Source organism: Lonchura striata, chromosome 26 (assembly GCF_050655825.1).
Source record: "Lonchura striata isolate lonStrDom1 chromosome 26, ASM5065582v1, whole genome shotgun sequence".
Taxonomy (NCBI): Eukaryota; Metazoa; Chordata; class Aves; order Passeriformes; family Estrildidae; genus Lonchura; species Lonchura striata.
Genome location: NC_140728.1, coordinates 7,105,138 through 7,122,686, shown reverse-complemented (window position 1 = coordinate 7,122,686; position 17,549 = coordinate 7,105,138). Strand labels below are relative to the sequence as shown.

Sequence of the window (17,549 nt, the reverse complement as noted above, 5' to 3'; positions counted from 1 at the left end):
GCCGAGCTGCAGCATTTCTCTGTGCACACCCAGCAGAGGAGGACTGCAGGCTGCTGCCTCGCCCGCAGCCAAACCAGTCAGAAAAATCAGGAGTTTGGCTGGGGAAGGGAGGTTTTGGTGCCGCTGTCAGGGGGGCTGTGAGGGGGAGCTGTGCCTGTGGCGGTGCCAGGAATAGAACTGATCTCCTGGCTGGCCCGAGATGGAGCGAGCTGCAGCATCCTTTTGTCGTGCCTGTCGCCAGTCCTCCCCTGGAGCTGCCTCCATCTGATCCCTCTGCTCCCTGCCAGGCCTCAGCTGCCGGGCAGGGATGCTGGCAGTGCCACCCGGGCTCTGGGGACAGCACTGGCCACAGGTGATGGCCTTTGAGAGGATGGACTCATCCCTTCTGTGCCCTGGAGGGGCAGTGAGAGCTCTGGGGTGTCACTGAGAGGGTTTGAGGTGCAGCTGTGCTGAAGGTGAAGTGTTTGGCTGTGGGGCAGGGGAGTCAGCACCCCCCAGGACCGTGGGGACAGTGATGTGTCCCCTGTGCTTGTCCCCTCTGCCCGTGGGAGTGGAGCTGCAGCAGGCTCTGGGCTCTGGGACACGGGGTGCTGGGCAGCCCAGGAGCTGGGCTTCATGTCCTGCTGGGGGGGTTCTGGGGTTCCCCTGGGCTGGGTGCTGCTCCCCGTGGTTCACAGAGCCTGGCCAAGGACAGAGGCTGCCAGCCTGTCCCAGGAGATCCTGGGGGAGACAGGGGAAGCTTGGCTGGTTCTGAAATGATCCTGCAGGGCTGATGAGAGTTACTAAATAGAGTGAGTTTGATGGGATATTGGGAAGGAATTCTGTCCTGGGAGGGTGGGGAGGCCCTGGCAGAGGGTGCCCAGAGCAGCTGTGGCTGTCCCTGGATCCCTGGAAGTGTCCAAGGCCAGGCTGGCTGAGGCTTGGAGCAGCCTGGGGCAATGGAATGTGTCCCTGCCATGGCAGGGATGGCACTGGATGATCTTCAAGCTCCTTCCCACCCAAAACCAGTCTGGGATTCCATGATTCTGTGACTAGAACCAGGATCTGGTGTTGTTAATTTAAAGGATGGTGCCTGGGTACAGGGAGGAATTTATCCTGGGATCAGAGCACATCCAGGAGAAAACCTCTGGGTTTGATTTTTACCTTCAGCACTTCTGTGCTGAGGCTTTCTTTAAACAACCTAAGTTGTTTTTTTTTTTTTTGCCTGAGTGATCCCTTTGTACAAAGCTTTGCTGCCCAGTGGAGCCAGGGCAGGAGGCAGAGGCTGATGTGCAGAGGGGCTGCAGGTTGTCCCCAGCAGACCCTGCTCATCTCGGCGTGGTGAGACCCCTCCTCAACCCCTCCCTCACGTGCTGATCCATCCCAACAAAATGCTCCTGTGCCTTCCTGCTGCAGGAGGAGAGAGCTGGAGAGAGAGGAGGGAACAGGAGAGCGGGGAAGGCACAGAGTCAGAGACCTCCTGATATTCTCTGCTCCCTGGCACATGGTGTCAGCTCACCTGTGTTCCAACCCCCAATAATTCAGAGCACATTTACTGCTTTGCCCCTTGTGTGAACTGCACTTTTTGAAGGTCCTGGTGCAGGCAGCACAGCTTGTACAGCGCTGAACACCCTCCTGGCACTTGGCAAAGACCATTAAAATGTTAACCCGAGCACAGAAGTGTTCTTGCTGCAGGCAGAAAAAAGGGGAGAATTTCTGGGCAATTTTTCATCGCAGTAATGTTGGTGCAGAAAGATCATTTTTTTTATTGAGAAATTGGTCCTGGAGTATTTTCTAGGAAAAAAAACCCCACCTATCTTCTGATAGATTACTGAGAACTGATGACACCCTCATTCATGGTTATGGGATGCCTTCAGCCGCTACCTGTGAAATATGGGCATGTCTTGAATTTACTCACCAGGCATAATAACACTTTTCTGAATTGCCATTCAAGGGTATTTTAAGTCAATATAACAGTAAACATGCTCCCAGCCATCCAGGCAAAGCTAATATTAATCACTGAAGCTTGAGTTTCCAGAGGCCCAGCATGTGAAGAGCAGCTCCTTGGGGCAAATATCTTTTTTATCACAGAGCAATGCACTTGCAAAATGGATCTTGCCTTTCCTCCCAGCAAAGAGCCAACCAGAGCTACGTGCAGCACATTTGCTCTTTAGCCCAACTAAACCAGGTTGGGATCCTGGAGGTATCAGGTTCAAACCTTGCTGCCAGAGGAAGGTTTGTAAAACCGTGTTGAAATAGGGTTGGAAACCAGCTGAGTAAATCGAGGCAAAAACGGATTAAATCGCCTGTCTCCAGACATGTGTCTCTGCTGGCGTGTTGTGTGCGGATGCGTGGCTCTCCAGCCGCCTCTGGCGATGCTCTGTGATGCTCCTGGTAAATAAAATGCCCCTCTGGAGCTGAGCGGAGTGTGCGTGCCCGGGAGCCCCGGGAGCACCGCTCTGCATAGGCGCAGCTTTGCAGCCGCCTAATTGCCGCTGCTCCTCGTTGCCGAGGCAGAGCAGGGAGGCTGCCGCTGTCTGTGGATGCGTGCGGCCCCGGAGCTGCTCCCATGCAGCTGCAGCAGCCTCATGCATAGTCAGGGCTCAGCATCCCCAACTCCATAGAAACAGCAGCGGGATCGCCGCCGCCGCTAATTGATGCTCGAGCAGGGACCGCGCTGAGGAGCCGCCGCCGCGCTGGTAAGCCCGCATTTCTCAAGTTACTTTAATCATTCTTTGCCTTTTCTTTTCATAATACGAAGCGCAGCCTTATGGTTTAAAGGAAAATAAATCCGGCAGGACGCCTTTGCTGTTGGAAGGTTTTGCCCCGCTCGCAGAATCCTCCCGGCACAAAGCGTGGGCTTCGAGCTGGTTCAAGGCAGGGCACAGCCCGATGGTGCCCGCGGCTCCTGGGGTGACTCCGGGAGGTGCTCGCTGCTCCTGCCTTTGCAGGTGTTTGCTGCTCGGCATCCTGGCTGTGCTGGAGTTGCTGCACTCGCCGTGTGCTCCCGGCAGCCGGATCCTCTCCCGTGTGCGTGTTCATTGTGCAGGGATAAACCAGACCCACAACGGGGAATCGTGTCTGATTCAATTGTTTTATTTAACTATAGCCTCCACTACCCTTGTTTTTCATAACTGTTTCTTCTCACTGCTCACATTTCCAGGTACAATTGAGTATTCTTTCTCAGGACCCCCAGGTTTCCATCTCATCATGGATAGGCATATTTTTCTGCCTTTAATATTTTCTATTTCTCTTTCAAAGGCAACAATCTGTATTTTCCCTTCCCATCTGCGTGTTGGAAAATCAGAGATCTTGTCTAAGAGTGTTTCCATCCAGCGGACTCCGTGACAGAGCAATCGCCCTGGCAGTTGTTGGGGAGAGATGCAATTAAGTCCCTCTGCCATGTATTGTCTTTAATTATATTTGTACCTTGCAAAATGGCATCCTGGAGGGTCAGGGAGGAGAATTTTGGAGTGATTGTCTATTAAATGTACATTTTCCCTGCCTGAGGGGAACAAGAAAGTTCTCCTGCGGGGAGCCCTGCGCGGCGGAGCCGCAGCTGCTGGCTGAGGGTGTCTCTGTGTTTAGTTCAGTTTGTTGTGCTGTAGCAGGTTCATGTTTAACAACATCACAGCAAACTGTGCAGCCAAGCCTGAAGGCAGCACGCCAGGAGCTCCCTTCACACCAGCCCTCTCAAACCATCCTTGAAGCACACGGTCCTGGACCGTCTGGAATAATAATTGCCCAGGAATTCTAGCCCCTGGTGTTGTAATAATCTGATTTCTGTGCGTTCGTAGCTGCTGCAAAGAAATGAATACAGTTGTGTGGCACAGTGTGAGGTGCCACCTCCTCAGTTTCTCTCTCCAGATGCAGCACTTCATCTCCTGGATGCTGCTGAGCGTTTACTCCAGAGCTGTTTGATCCCAGCTCTGAATCTGGGCTCTGCTCAAAATGCTCATGCTGAAAGAATTGTGAGCTGCAGGCTCACAATGGAGTGGTAGGAGCTGTTGGAAAAGGCCATCTCAGAATCCATTTAATCAATGTGTAGGACCAGGCAGCCCAGCCTGCACACTGCAGCACACTGGAGGGGTTCAAGAGCCCTGTCTTTGCTCCAAGCTAATGGAAGCAGCAGCAGCTGCTGATGGCAGCAGCAGAGCCATGGGGAGGAAGTTCCTTTCTCATTCAGGGCAGCTTGAACAAAGAAATGCTCTGTTCCAAACCTCTGTATTTCAGTGCAGGGTCCCTGTACCAGCCAGGGCTCCAGGCAGCTGAGTCCTTCCTGGCTGCTCCATCTGAGCCCAGCTCCGGGTCTGCCAGTGCTGCTCTGCCCCTTCTGTGCTGCTTGAGAGGCACAGAGGAAGAGGGACTGGTGTGGGTTTGTGTGGCTGTTCTGGGTCTGGGTGGCTCCAGCTGGCAGCTCCAGGGCACCAGGCTGGGCATCACCAGGCTTTTGCAGCACCTGGAGCCAGGGCAGTTCTGGGTTCTGGGTTCTCCAGTTTTGGGGACTGGTCCAGGCAATAAATGCATCCAGAATGTCTCAGGAGCTCAAGGAGCCCTTGCTGCTGGAGGGGCTCCATGTCCTGGGCAGGGGGCACTCAGGAAAGCCTCTAGGAAGCTTTCCATGTCTCTCTTGTCCCATGCTTGGGGTCTTCTGCCCACTCTGGCTGAGGCTTTTTGGGTCCCCAGACTGTGTCCTCTTGTGGAGCCTGGATCCCAGGGTGGGAGGCTTCAGCACTGGGATGGGGAGAGACCCCAGTTCTGCTCCCTGCCAAGCTTTACCCTGAGATCTTTTCAAGGCAGCCTGGTTTTAGTGGGGTTTTGAGCAAAAATAGGATCTGAGAGGGAGACACGGGGAAGCCTTTCCCCAAAATCGGATCCCACTGTAGGAAGTGAGGGGCAGCGAGGTGGCAGCTCCAGGGTGGAAAGTGTGGGCACAGAGCAGCTCTTGCTGGTGTCTCACAGCAGACACAGCTTTGATCAAGTTTTGAAAAGGAAATTTCAAGTTCCAGGGTTTTTTGGTTGCTCAGGGGAGACAGAGAGAGAGTGAAAAGCTTTTACTTGTTCCGTTTTGCATCCTGAAACGCAGCTGGATCTCTGCATCCCAGAAGTGTCTGGATTTCCAAGGTTTCCTCTCTGCCTGGCTCTGCTCAGCTCCAGCTCTGGATCAGAGGCTTCCCCCGTGCAGAGCAGCCTCAGCCAGGCTCCCCTGGCACACAGGGCTCAGCCTGTGCAGGGTCCCAGCCCGGGGGAGGAGGAAGCTCAGCAGGGATTTAACCCCAGCCCTGGCCACTGTGTGTGTTCAGCACCACGGGCTTGTTTACAGATGTTGCTCCAGCATATTGTGCTAAAATGTCATGGGATTAGCACAAAGCCCTGTGCCATAATTGCATTCACTGTGGCTTATAATAGTTCATTAGCTTGTCATCAGTTAGGCAGAAAGCAATGACAACTCTTCCTATCACATTTATAATGCTCTAGAGAGCAGCTGATTAAGTCACAAAGTGACATAAATCACCAGGGAATGTTTCCTTCGGCTTGGAAAAGTTTTTTTTTCTCTTTTTTTGTCACTTTTGATAACAGAAATGCTGCATTTCTGACAGCACAAAGTTCCCCTTTGGGTTGCACACGCCAGCAGAAGTTTCAGTGACAAATCTGCAGCCTGGAGGGAAAACCCAAATCGGTCAATAATGGCTGAAAACCAACATTTTTGTCTTCAGGAGCCTGTGGTGGGTCTCCTCCAGCCCAGCCACTTCACTGGGGCTTGTTCTCGTCCCTGATGTCCCTCAGCACCGTGTGAAGCCCACAGCCACCAACAGGGTTGGTGGCTGGTGGTGGGAGAGGGGAGTTTTGTCTCCAGGTCCACCTGCGGAAGTGAAGCTGAGGATGGGCTGAGGGCTGTCCATGGGCAAGAGTCCAGGAGGGAATCTGGGATGTTGGAAACTCAGATCTGGAGTTGCATGTAGGGAAGGCTGGGCTCCAGGATGGTTTTGATGGATGGAGATGAGGGATCTGAAGGCTGTTCTTACAATATCAGGTTTATTAGGGATGGAGAAAGGTCCTGCTTGGAGCTGCCAGACGCAGCATGGGGCAAGGCCTGAGGGGATGAGGGAGGGGAGAGACCGGGGGTGGAGAGGATGCTCCAGGAGAGGGTGGAAGTTCCAAGAGAGGGGAAGTTCCAAGAGAGGGGAAGATCCAAGAGGGCGTCTGGCCCCTCGGAGCCCCTTATCCGGGGGCTTCAAGGTGGGCTGGAACAAGACTTGGGCCAATGGGGTCACAGACACTTGATGCTTCAGGGGAGGGTTACGGTGTGGGATGAACAGTACATTTTGGGGGTTGGATGGAACAGTCCATTTGACTTTTGGACCTATCTGTAGGTAAGGGTATTGTCCAGCCAGTAGGGGGGATTGTTTTCATCCTGGCTGTACTATTGTGAATCTTTTGCCAGGCAATTCTATTTATCCATCCTTTCCAACAGTTGCAGCCCTGCAGAGCTGCAGCATCAGTGGGGTTTTGAGCTCTGTTCTGGCTGCTGCGCCGGAGGCTCCTCCTGCCCAGAGAGCCACGCCGTGCTCATCAGCTACTCAGGATTTTTGCCTTCTTTTTGGGCAATTAACTCTTTCTCCATTCTGTTTCAGTGGGAAAAGCACAAGCTCCAGGCCACCAAACTCTCATCTTACCTCACATCCCTTTCTTTGGTGTATTCTGCACTTCCATTTGGTTGGACTAGATGATTTTAGAGGCATTTTCCAACCTTAGTGATTCTGTGATTTGTAAGTGTTGATTTATTTTTCCTTTTTTATGTTACAAATTCACATAGGGACATGAAGTGCCTCACAGTTGACTCTGCATTTGAAAATCACCTTTAATATGTCCCTCTGAATTACTCTGTTCAGATTTCCCTCTGGTTTTTAAACTCCCCTGGGTTCTGAAGCAGCTCTCACACCCATGGCTGAGGGCATTTGCTGCCTGTTGGTGGTGAAGGAAGGACCAAACCTTGAACTGAAGAGCAGTAGGTGGCAAAGGGTTTGACAGTGTCTTTTCTCTGTTTAATGCTCTCCTTTAATCAGCCCATGAGGTGTGACAGTCCCCAGCCAGGGACGGGGTGCAAAGGGGACAGGGACAGTGCTGGCATCACCCGCAGCTCTGTGCTGCCTCCTCCGGGCCAAGACACACGGGAAAAACACGTTCACTCTGCTCTGAAAATGTCAAAAGTTTAATAAAGGACAATGGGAGACGAGGATCACAGAGCAAAGGTTGTTAGGGTTGGCACTCAGCCAAGAGCACCCTGTTATCTTCGGGGACACCCCTTAAATACCTTTTAATTACATCAGCCTGCTGCATATTCATAGACCCTCATGCATAGTAAACTTCCCCCCAAACTACATCACATGTTCCAAAGATTGTTTAGCCTGGATCCTCCTTGGATCCACCTTTTGAGAGCGTGTGTATTTTTTGGTTGTGGTTTTAGTCCATTCTTGTCCCCTCCAGTTTAGTCCATTCTTGTCACCTCCAGCTTTTGAGCCTTGGTCCTCACTGCCTTCAGACAGCGAGTGCTGATGGTTGGCAGATCTGTGCAGGTGTCCTCATCCTGTGTTCAGTGGATGTTATCCCATCCCAGCAGGCATTTTAACACAAGCACACTGATATCAGCTGTTTCACTACTATGCCTAAGCTTAATTAACAACAGAAGTAAAAACTATATAACAAAGTTACTTTAACATTATACTTACAAACTCCATTTTAATATTTTCAAAAAGCCAATATTATAATATGTATCTATGACACACAGTGGGAGCTTCATCTGCAGCCTGGATATGTAGGCAAGTATAAAAAAATCTCTCTTTGCTGCTTGCAGGCAGGGCACAGTGCAGGTGACAGCTCGGGGGTGTCCCAGGAGCTCATCTTCTCCCAGCTCTGAGGTGCCCCAGGCTCCAGCATGACATGGGAAAGCCTCGAGGCTGTGGCTGAGGATGTTGGGATAGAACTTTATTCCATGTGCAGATTTATGGTTTAAGCATTTCCTCCTTCATTATAACTTGGAGTTTATAAAATTGGGGAATTTGCAAGTATTTGCACTAACGAGCTGAGAGCTGCTATCCAGGACAGCGAATTCTCAGAGAAATCTCTGCTCTCTGTGACCAGGGACAGCACCCAAGGGAGCAGCTGGGGATGTGCCAGGGGTGTTTAGGTTGGATTTTGGGAGAGGTTTCTCCCCCTGAGGCTCCCCAGGGAATGGGCACAGCCCGAGGCTGCCAGAGCTGCAGGAGAGTTTGGACAGCGCTCCAGGGATGCCCAAGGTGGGATTTTGGGATGTCTGTGCAGGGCAGGGGATGGACTGAATGATCCTTTTTGGGTCCCTTCCAACTCAGGATACTCTAAATTATGCAACAGTTAAAGGACCAACACTTGGCTGAAGTTGTCTCCTGTTCCAGTTCATTTCCCAGCTGCAGAACCTCATCCCCAGGAGAAACGCAGCAAATGCTGAGGAAAGCCCTGGCATTGCTCAGGGAAGCAGGTTCTGCCTGCCTGGGAGGGATGAGGCTGCTTTTGCTCCTGGGCCATGCATCAGCCACTGGAAACACAGGATCCCTGCGAGGTCTCCATATGAAGGGTTGTCTCCATCCTCAACGTGCAATAATGAGATGGTTTGAGTTTTATAGTCTTATATAATTACTCTCAAAATAGCTTCTGATTCATCCTCCCCTTTGAAGCTTATAGTTTGCATTCTGATAAGCTCTTGCATGGCAGGAGCCCTGTGGTAGCAGCAAATTAAATTTTAAGAAGTTTTTTTGCTGTCTAACTGAAACTTTGGCACTGCCAGTTGGAGCATTCCTGTTCTGACTTTCCTGGGATCCATTTCATGGCTGAGTGTGTGCAGGAGATGAGCAGCTCTGTCGGGGTTCCTGGGGAGCCTGTGCTGGCAGAAGGAAGCTGGTGGGAGCTGATAGTGCAGGACTCAGTGTTCAAGGACTGGGGAAGCACAGCAACAGAGAAAAAATCTCACTTTAGCTTCCAGGGAGACTTTGGCTGGGTGGGGTTTGGAGCAACCTGGAAGGTGGAAGGTGTTCCTGCCCATGGCAGGAGGTGGAAGGAGATGAGCTTTAAAGTCCCAACCTCAACCATTCCATGATTCCATGATTCTCTGAATGTCTCCTCTTAGAACATCCCCTTCCTGAGCATTCCCAGCCCTCTGCTTTGAGAGGGGCCTTTGCCACTGAGCTCTGGGTGATGAGCTGAGTGTGAAAGTGCTCAGCAAACTGTGAGAACTTGTTTTCAATCCCATTCCCTGGGCTGTCTTCTGTGGAATTACTTGTGGCTGGTATGGAATAACAAATCAAGGCTTGGCCATGTCCAGAGCAGCTGGGGCTGGCTGCCTCCACCTGGAGAAACCTGTCCTGTGGTGCTGGGATTGTGCACAGGGAGGCAGGGGGGTCTGTCAGGGTCTCTCTGGGTGTTTCATACCATTGTGCAGCCCTGGCCAGCTGAGAGGAACAATCAGTGTTTTTTACTTTCACTACCAAGAGAATAAAACAACCTGGTTTGTCAGCAGGGACAGGACCTGAGGGAAGGGCTGGAGGTGTGCCAGGGTTATTTAGGTTGGATTTTGGGAAAGGTTCTTCCCCCAGAGGGTGCTGGCACTGCCCAGGCTCCCCAGGGAATGGGCACAGCCCGAGGCTGCCAGAGCTCCAGGAGAGTTTGGACAGCGCTCCAGGGATGCACAGTGTGGGATTTTGGGGTGTCCCTGTGCAGGGGCAGGGGCTGGAGTGGATGATGCCTATGGTTCCCTTCCAGCTTGGGATATTCTGCAATTCTGGGATTCTGTGCTTTGTTCTGGATGGGTCACGGTTCCAAGCACTCCTTGATTTCATTTCCCTCTCCCCAGACCCTGGGGGTGCAGTGCTGCCCTGGGCTGGGTCCTGTCCCCCTGTGGGCAGGGGGTGCACAGCTGAGCCCTGCCCTGCTGCTGGCATCACTCCCTGCACAGCAGAGGCTCTCAGGGCCTGAAAAGCCACGTTGGTGACCCTGGGACCTGCAGTGATGCACGGGCTGGGGCGTGCTGCTGCAGGGGGGCTCTGCAGCCCTTCCCACCTCCACAGCGTGAGAGAACGTCTGAGGGGCAGCAGGAGCTCTGCCCCACCCAGAACTGTGTCCTGACCTGGCTCTAACATCTGCTGAGAGGCTGATGGATGTTTCCCCTCGCCAGGAGCCAGCTCGGTGCTGTTTGAGCAGAGCTCCTGCTGCCAGGCTGAGCCAGTTGACGGCAGCCAGACTTTGAAGTGACAGCTCCTAATGACTCGTCTCGCTCAGGAATATTTCAGGGCATATTCCTGTAGCTCCTGCCTGCCTGGAGAGCACCACCAGCAAATCAAGAACTTGATGAAGTTTCAAATGGCAGCCAAATGGCAGTGAGGGGGCCCAAAATGTGACAACAAAGGCATCGGCCGGGGCCTGGCACACTGGACACGGCCCCTGCAAAGAGGGACAGTGGGAGAGTGGGCTGGCAGTGCTTCCCTGTCACTGCCATGCCCTGTGCAGCCCCCGTGCCCACTGACTGTGAGCTCTGGGGACACAGAGCCTGCTGCTGCAGGAACTGGGGCTGTGGGGGTGACAGGGACAGTCTGATCTGTACCATTTGCTCTGCTACCACTCCCGAGGCCATGGCAGGCTTGGAGGAGCTGCCTGAGGGACTGCACGGTGCAGTCACCTCTCCCCCAGCACAGCATCCCAGGATTTACCAGCCAGCCAGCTTCCTTTCCAGAATCCCTGCTGCAAAGGGCTCTGCTTGTTTCTGCCCTCCCTGCTGCCCCTCAGGGTTTGCTCCGTGCTGTGTCCCCAAAAGGGACATTCCCTCTTGTCTCTATGGTGCTGCTGGATGCTGCTGTGGGGCTCTAATGTTTGAATTCTGTTCCATCCAGTCCCATTGAGCAGCTTTGCTCAATAAACATCTCCGTGGCTGGGGTTTAATGGAACCCTTCCTCCTCCTCTGCAGCTGCTGCCCTGTGCTCCCCCCTGCCCTCACCTCTGAGACCCAGCACAGCCCCCCATGCCCAATTTCCAGCCCTCAGCTAATCAGGCTCACGTTGCTGATGCTCCTCAATTGAGAGAAAATGAGATCAGCAGTTGGTGGGAGCCTCACGTGGTGTGTTGGAGCCCCAGAGCTGCTGCTCTCCTCCAGCATCACCTCTTGTACCAATCCATCACTTGAGTGCGTGCTCCCTGCAAAGCTCTGCAGAAACAGAACAATATATCCTCACAAACACTCCTGCAAGAGAAAAACGCAGCAGAAAATGGACACAGAAGCCTGGAAGCATCTGCTGGGCTGGTGTGAGTGATGTGTGGCACTGGGGAGGCAGTCACCCAGCCAGTGTGAGTGAGGTGATCACCACCACCCTGCTCTGGGCTCTGCCACCTCCTGGAGCTGCCCTTCCAGGGCCATTGGCTGTGGAGGATGTTCCATGGTGCTCAGAACAGCCAGGAGCTGCTTTTACAGCTGAAGGGATCCCAGCAGGCAGCAAAGCACCCCGAGCTCTCCCTGATGCCCAAATTTTCCGTGAGCAACCTGAGAGTTTAGAAGGAAGAACCTCTGGGCTCCTGGCAGGGCCAGGCTGGTGGCTGTGCCTGGCAGGAGGTGGCAGAAGGTCAGGTCAGTGTCACCACTGCCTTGGTGAGGGGCTCCAGGGCCTGAGGAGGTGACAAGAGAGAAAAGGGACAGCCAGGTCCTGGGGGCTGGTGGCATCACCCTGGTCCCACACTGCCCCTTCCAGCCTCTCCAACTTCCACTCGTGCCATTCCAACTTTGTTTAAATGCAACAGGTAGCTGGAATGACTAATGGCTGCTGGAGTGCTGAGAGCCATCAAACATGTTGTGTTTTCTCTGTGGGGAGTGGGTGGAAGGAAAGCTAAATTACATCTTGGGATATTAAATATAACTCTGCACATTAAACTCGGAGTTATCCATGAATCTCTTTAATGACAGCACAAGCTACTTCACAGCAGTAAAAGTCAATGTTGCCACAATTAGACCACTATTGTCTTGCAGTTAATAGACTGCTCTAATCATGACTTTGTCATATTATTAATCGCTTTTGGGTTGGACTTTTGCTAATTATCCCCTTTGGTAACTCAGTTTAGGCATTAGGAAGTCAGCAGGGACATCAAGCTGAAAAGCAGTTGGACCATATCTCTTCATTAGCTCCCATCCAGGATGAAACAAAAAGGGGGGGTGTGCTGAGGAGCTGCTCTGTGATCCATGGATACTGTGATGAGAAAGGCTGGATTAACCAAGGAGTGTTTGCCCTTTCCTCAGTTTCCTTTAACTTCACCATTTTAAACTGTAAACCACTGTTTCTTTGTCCTGCCCTGGGCTGTTTGTCTTTGATTTAAAGGCAGTTGGAAGTAGTGACCTTGGGGATGTTGCAGTTTGAAATTTTTGGTGTGGTTCAGTAGCAAGGGGTTTGGGTGTTACAAAAACACAAACCAAGAAGTCAAGTCAAAGGAGAAATGGGATCAGTTTCGGGTGATGCTGAGAGAATCCAGTCTTGTGTTCTTGGTGTCCCCACTGCTGTCAGCTTCAGATCTTTTCTGGGGTGTTTTGGTAACTAGTGGGATATAAAATAGGTATATAATAAATATATAGGCTCAATGGCTTATCCTAAACGTATCAGCTCCAGCAGGTAGATCACAGAATCACAGAATCATGAAATGTTGAGGGGTTGGAATGAACCTTAAAGATCATCTGGTCCCAAATCCCTGCCGTGAGTTGGGAGCCCTCCCATTAGAACAAGTTGCTCAAAGTCTTGGGCTGGTTTTGACCACTTCCAGGGGTGGCTCCTGCCAGTGTCTGTGTCCATCCCTTCCCTGCTCCTCGTTGCTCAGGAGGGAGCTGTGTCTCTGCTGCCCTGCAGCCAAAAGCATTTTCCAGCCGAAGGTTCCTCAGGGAAGCAGCGCTTGCTCCCAGAGGGAGCCAGGCTGGAAAACAGCCATGTTAATTTGTGTTTGCAACCTCCTTCTTTTAAGCTTTATCTTTTCAATTACAAGCTGTAATAAGACTATTTTCCAGTTTTTCCCCGTGTTTCTCATGGGAACTGGGTGAGGATGAGGGAGCAGCACTGAGCTCAGCAGGACCGGGGTGAGGAATGGCTGGAGCTGCTCTGCACTTGTACCACAGCACTTACCTGATAAAAAAGTGGCAAATAACTGTGAATTTTTAAGAAGGAAACAGAACAAAGCCATAGTTCTTGTCGTGCTTTTCCCTGGTGGGACATTGCTGAGTGATGATGTGAGTCTCCCTTGAGCAGTTGGGCTCTGAGCTGTTCCTGCCTTAGACAGAGCCCTTCCTCCCTGCTGGGTGCAGACACATCCCTCTTTTCCCTCTCTTCCCCACACTTTGGGTCCAAACCTTGAAAAAGGGGGGATAATATCAACCAAGGAGCTCATTCTTCCCCTGGGTTGAGGTGTCCTTTTGGGGGACTGGCCTTACGTCCACCCGTGCCAGGAAAACCAAATCAGCCTCTGGCCCCAGGGCATTTTCTGTTAGTTGAGGAATTATCTTGTTTTTACACTTTCTTGTAAGTTAAAGGACATTTAAATCATAGCAATTTCAATACCAGATATTTTTCAGAAAGAAACAGGTATTTTCAAATTCATAAGAGAAAGCTCATTAAATCAATGAAGGTCAACTCTGTCCAATTGATATTTAAGTTTAATAAGTCACAAAAAAGTCTTGGAGAATTCAATATCGTCTTCAAACAACCCAATATTCTAAGCAGGCAGATGCTTAAAAACTGTCTGTAAAATCCTGATCCCTTCCACTCATGCTTTGTGTCAGCTGTCAGAGGAAGGAGTAGGAGGTCATGCACAAAAGTATCTGTGAATCCTGTCAGAGACATTATGAATGCCAGCCCTGCGAGGAGTGACAGGAGCCAGGATCTTTCTCAAGCTGGCAACAGGTTTTCTGAAAGGATAATTGATTATTTCTGATGGTTCCCATTAATGAGCCTGGTGTGCTGGCAGAGACATGCAGCCTATAAAACTCCTTGGAATGGGTGGAAATATCTTTAAAAAAAATCTTCTCTGTCACGCAGCAATTCCCAGCAGTGAGAGATTCTGCATTGCAATGATTTCCTTTGTACCAACACAGAGTATTTGCAGAAAGTCCAGGTTCTTGAGTTTTCTTATGAATGTTTGACACTGACTTTCCTGGGCACAATTCCAAGATTTAACTCAAAGGATGGCAAAGTGGAACCTCTGTGCTCTCAGCTTTGGTGAGAATACATTTAGGCAAATCTCTGAGGAAGCTCTGCTGCTGGTACAACCTTATTTATTATTGAGTAAGATGGGACCTATTTATTCACCCCAGCAGCGATTTGTGTTTCCACCTCAGAGCTACAACAGAAAATAAATTACCTGTACAGGAGGCTGGAAAGGGAAAGAGAAGTTTCAAAAACATCTGGGTGATGTTTATCCTTCCCATCCCATCCCTTCCAGCCTTTCCCTTTGAGTCAAAAACCCAGAGGCAGCCAGGGAGTTTTGCCTGGAGCTCCTGCTGGATTTGCTGTGCTCAGTAATTTTGTGGAAAAACAAAATCCTCCAGGATATCAGGAACAACAGATGGCTCCCAGGCACTGTGTGGGGCCGGCTTCTTCGGGTGTGGATGTCACATTTTGTGTCTGGTGCTGCCTGGAGATTTCACTTATCCCAAATTTGCAGTGGCTGCTGCACACCCTGAGAGTCCTGAGCAAAATCTGAAGGTACAAATGTGCTCCTGAGCACTTTGCTGTCATGGTTCACCTATGATGGGTGGTGGGTCTGTTGTTTTGTTGTGATTCTGTTTTTTTTTCCCCATAATTTTTAAATTCAGCTATTTATTCAAGATTAAAAAACAAGTTTTCCCTCATATTTCACAGATTTTTCTCAGCCTTAACATCAAGGCAAGGTTCGATGGGGGTCTGGGTAACCTGGTCTAGTGGAAGGTGTCTCTGCTCATGGCAGGAGGTGGAATAAGATGATTTGCAAGGTTCCTTCGGATCCAAACCATCCTGTGATTCTATAATTAAATGTCTTATCACAGCTTTACAAAACTAAACTGTATGATCAAAGGGGTCAGAAGGTTCCCTTTATAAAAAACCTTTATAGAAGGTTTATGGCTCCTGTTTTAGGTAGAGCACATCAGGATTCACACTTAGAGCAGCTGTGATGCAGCCCAGAGGGGAATTCCCCAGTTCAGAAATGCTCAGGGCCCCCACCCCATTCCTTGGGGCTCAGGTAGGGAGTTAAAATTCACACAAAACATTTATGGTCCAGGACTAGACATAAACAGGATGGCTAAGAGGTAATGCTTGTTCCATATCAACTTTTGTGGGTTTGGGTGTTTTTTTTGTTTCTCTTTCTTGCTCTTGGGTAGTTTAAGGAGTGTGGCTTTACTGGGCACTACAAATAACACATCCATCAAGGAATTGTCCATGAGCTCCAAGAAATCCATGGTGGAATTCTCCATAGCCCTGACACTGCAGACTTGCCTCCAGAACAAATCCTGCCTCCAGCATCAGGGACTGGTATTCCTTGGAATCCTGAGCTCTCCAAGTTTTGGTCTGGATGAGGACCTGGGAATTAATAGGAAAGGAAGCAAAAATAGCCAGTGTTTTCTCTTTGTGCAGTGCTGTGAATCATTTCACAGCCTAGATGATGTGTGTGTGTGTATATATATATATATATATTTTACACACACACACACACACACACACATATATATCTATATCTATATATATCTTCGTTTTCCATTTTTCCTGATTCGTCAGCCACACGTATGGAAGCTCTTTCCAGAAAAAGACTGGAATTCAGCACACATGAGGTAAAAGTGTCTCAGAGCATCAGAGCACACACGCAGCTCCTGTGCTGTTCAGAGCAAGGCAGACTGTGTAGCACCTCCTGCACAAACTCCTGCTATGTTTGGTTTCTCTGCATCAGCAGCTTGTGATTATTTTTTCCTTGGTGTTGGTATTTTCTTTCTATTCCCTATGGACACATCTGGACAAGATGTGGGCGCTGATAGTACAACAACAATCCACTTCCAGGACCCTGGTAGATGGATTTTTTTTTCATTCCTTTGCCTGAGCAGCTGTGAAACGAAGCAAAAAGGCACTTTCTGTGGTGCAGCAGCACCAAGCTTGTTTCTGTCATGGAATTGTACAGATCTTCTCGATTTCAGACTCAGCAGTTTGCTGATGCTGCAGAACAAATCAGGGATGGTATTTTATAGCCCGTTTAAGCATCAGGGTGTAAAACTTCACAGCTCTGCCCATCTGGAGACTCCCATTTTCTCCCCAGGTGTGTCCCGAGCCTGTCAGGGGGTGCTGACTTGGCCTTGGCTCTGGTTTGAATATGCTAGGAGCTCTCCATTAGTTGTGATTTAAGTCACTTTGGACCATTTCTTCCTTTTACTTATGATTTTCTCACCATCTGTCTCTTCTTTTCTTCTTTCCCATCCCTCCCTGTCGCTGTCCTTGTCTCCCTCAGAGCTCTCCATCAGCCTCCTTGCAGTGATAGTCATTGTGTGTGGCCTGGCCCTGGTGGCAGTGTTTGTGTTTCTCTTTTGGAAGCTGTGCTGGGTTCCCTGGAGGAACAAGGCCCTTTCCTCCCACCTGGCCGTGCTGCGGAGCGAGGCAGGCCACAAGGACAGCATGGCAGACAAGCTCAAGGACACGGGGGCCATCAGCTTCCTGGAGGCAGCTGTGAAGATCAGCCACACCTCCCCGGACATCCCTGCTGAGGTCCAGATGTCCATGAAGGATCACATCATGCGGCGCACGCGGATCCAGAGGCAAACCACGGAGCCAGCCTCTTCCACCAGGTAAGGAATGGGGTGGGATGGGATGGGATGGGATGGGATGGGATGGGATGGGATGGGATGGGATGGGATGGGATGGGATGGGCTGCTCAGCCTGGAGTGTCGGAATCTGAGGTATTGATGATTCTGATATTGTAGAAAGTCTCTGTCTGTCAGCCCCCTGCCAAAGCAGAAGCCATAATTGGTCTGTGCTGGTTTCCAGGTTGTTTATTCTGTTGATCTCTCACATGTTCTGCTGCCCTGCCCAGCTCTGTCCTGCAGGGCAGCGTGTGGGGCTCTGCCCTCAGTGGGATGTGACAAACATTCAATACCAGAAACTCCCTGGGCTGCATTTACAAGAACGTGCCAATATCTGTCACCTACGTTGGACAGTGTGTCCCCAGCCTGAACCAACAGAAAAATGCCAACACCACAGTGAGACATGGAGGGCATGAAGAAGGAGAAAAAGGACAAGGCACACCCAATTTCCTCCATCTTGTCCCCTTTGGACCCCTCATCTAGAATCCTAAAATTTTACTTTTGCACCTGTGCCACACTTAGTTATTATTTATATCAAACCCTCAGAGCTTGTCATTCATCGTGTAAGATTGAAAACTCTTTTCCATGGGCAGAGATCACAGCTAGTGTCTCTGGGGGCTCTGTCCAGGGGGTTCCTGACCCCTCCAGGGTCCCAGGGCAGCCAGGGCAGCCAGAGGGAAGCCCTGGATTTTCACACTGGAGGAGC

General features: G+C 50.8%; 1 protein-coding gene across 1 annotated transcript in view; it reads left to right on the top strand.

The window, feature by feature from the left end:
- SYT6 (synaptotagmin 6) overlaps positions 1–17,549 on the top strand; it is a 36,998-nt gene that overhangs the window by 2,797 nt on the left and 16,652 nt on the right. Inside the window, exon 2 of the mRNA XM_021535298.4 lies at positions 16,495–16,828. Within this exon, the coding sequence (XP_021390973.1) occupies positions 16,495–16,828 (334 nt within the window). The remainder of the gene's footprint in view (positions 1–16,494; positions 16,829–17,549) is intronic.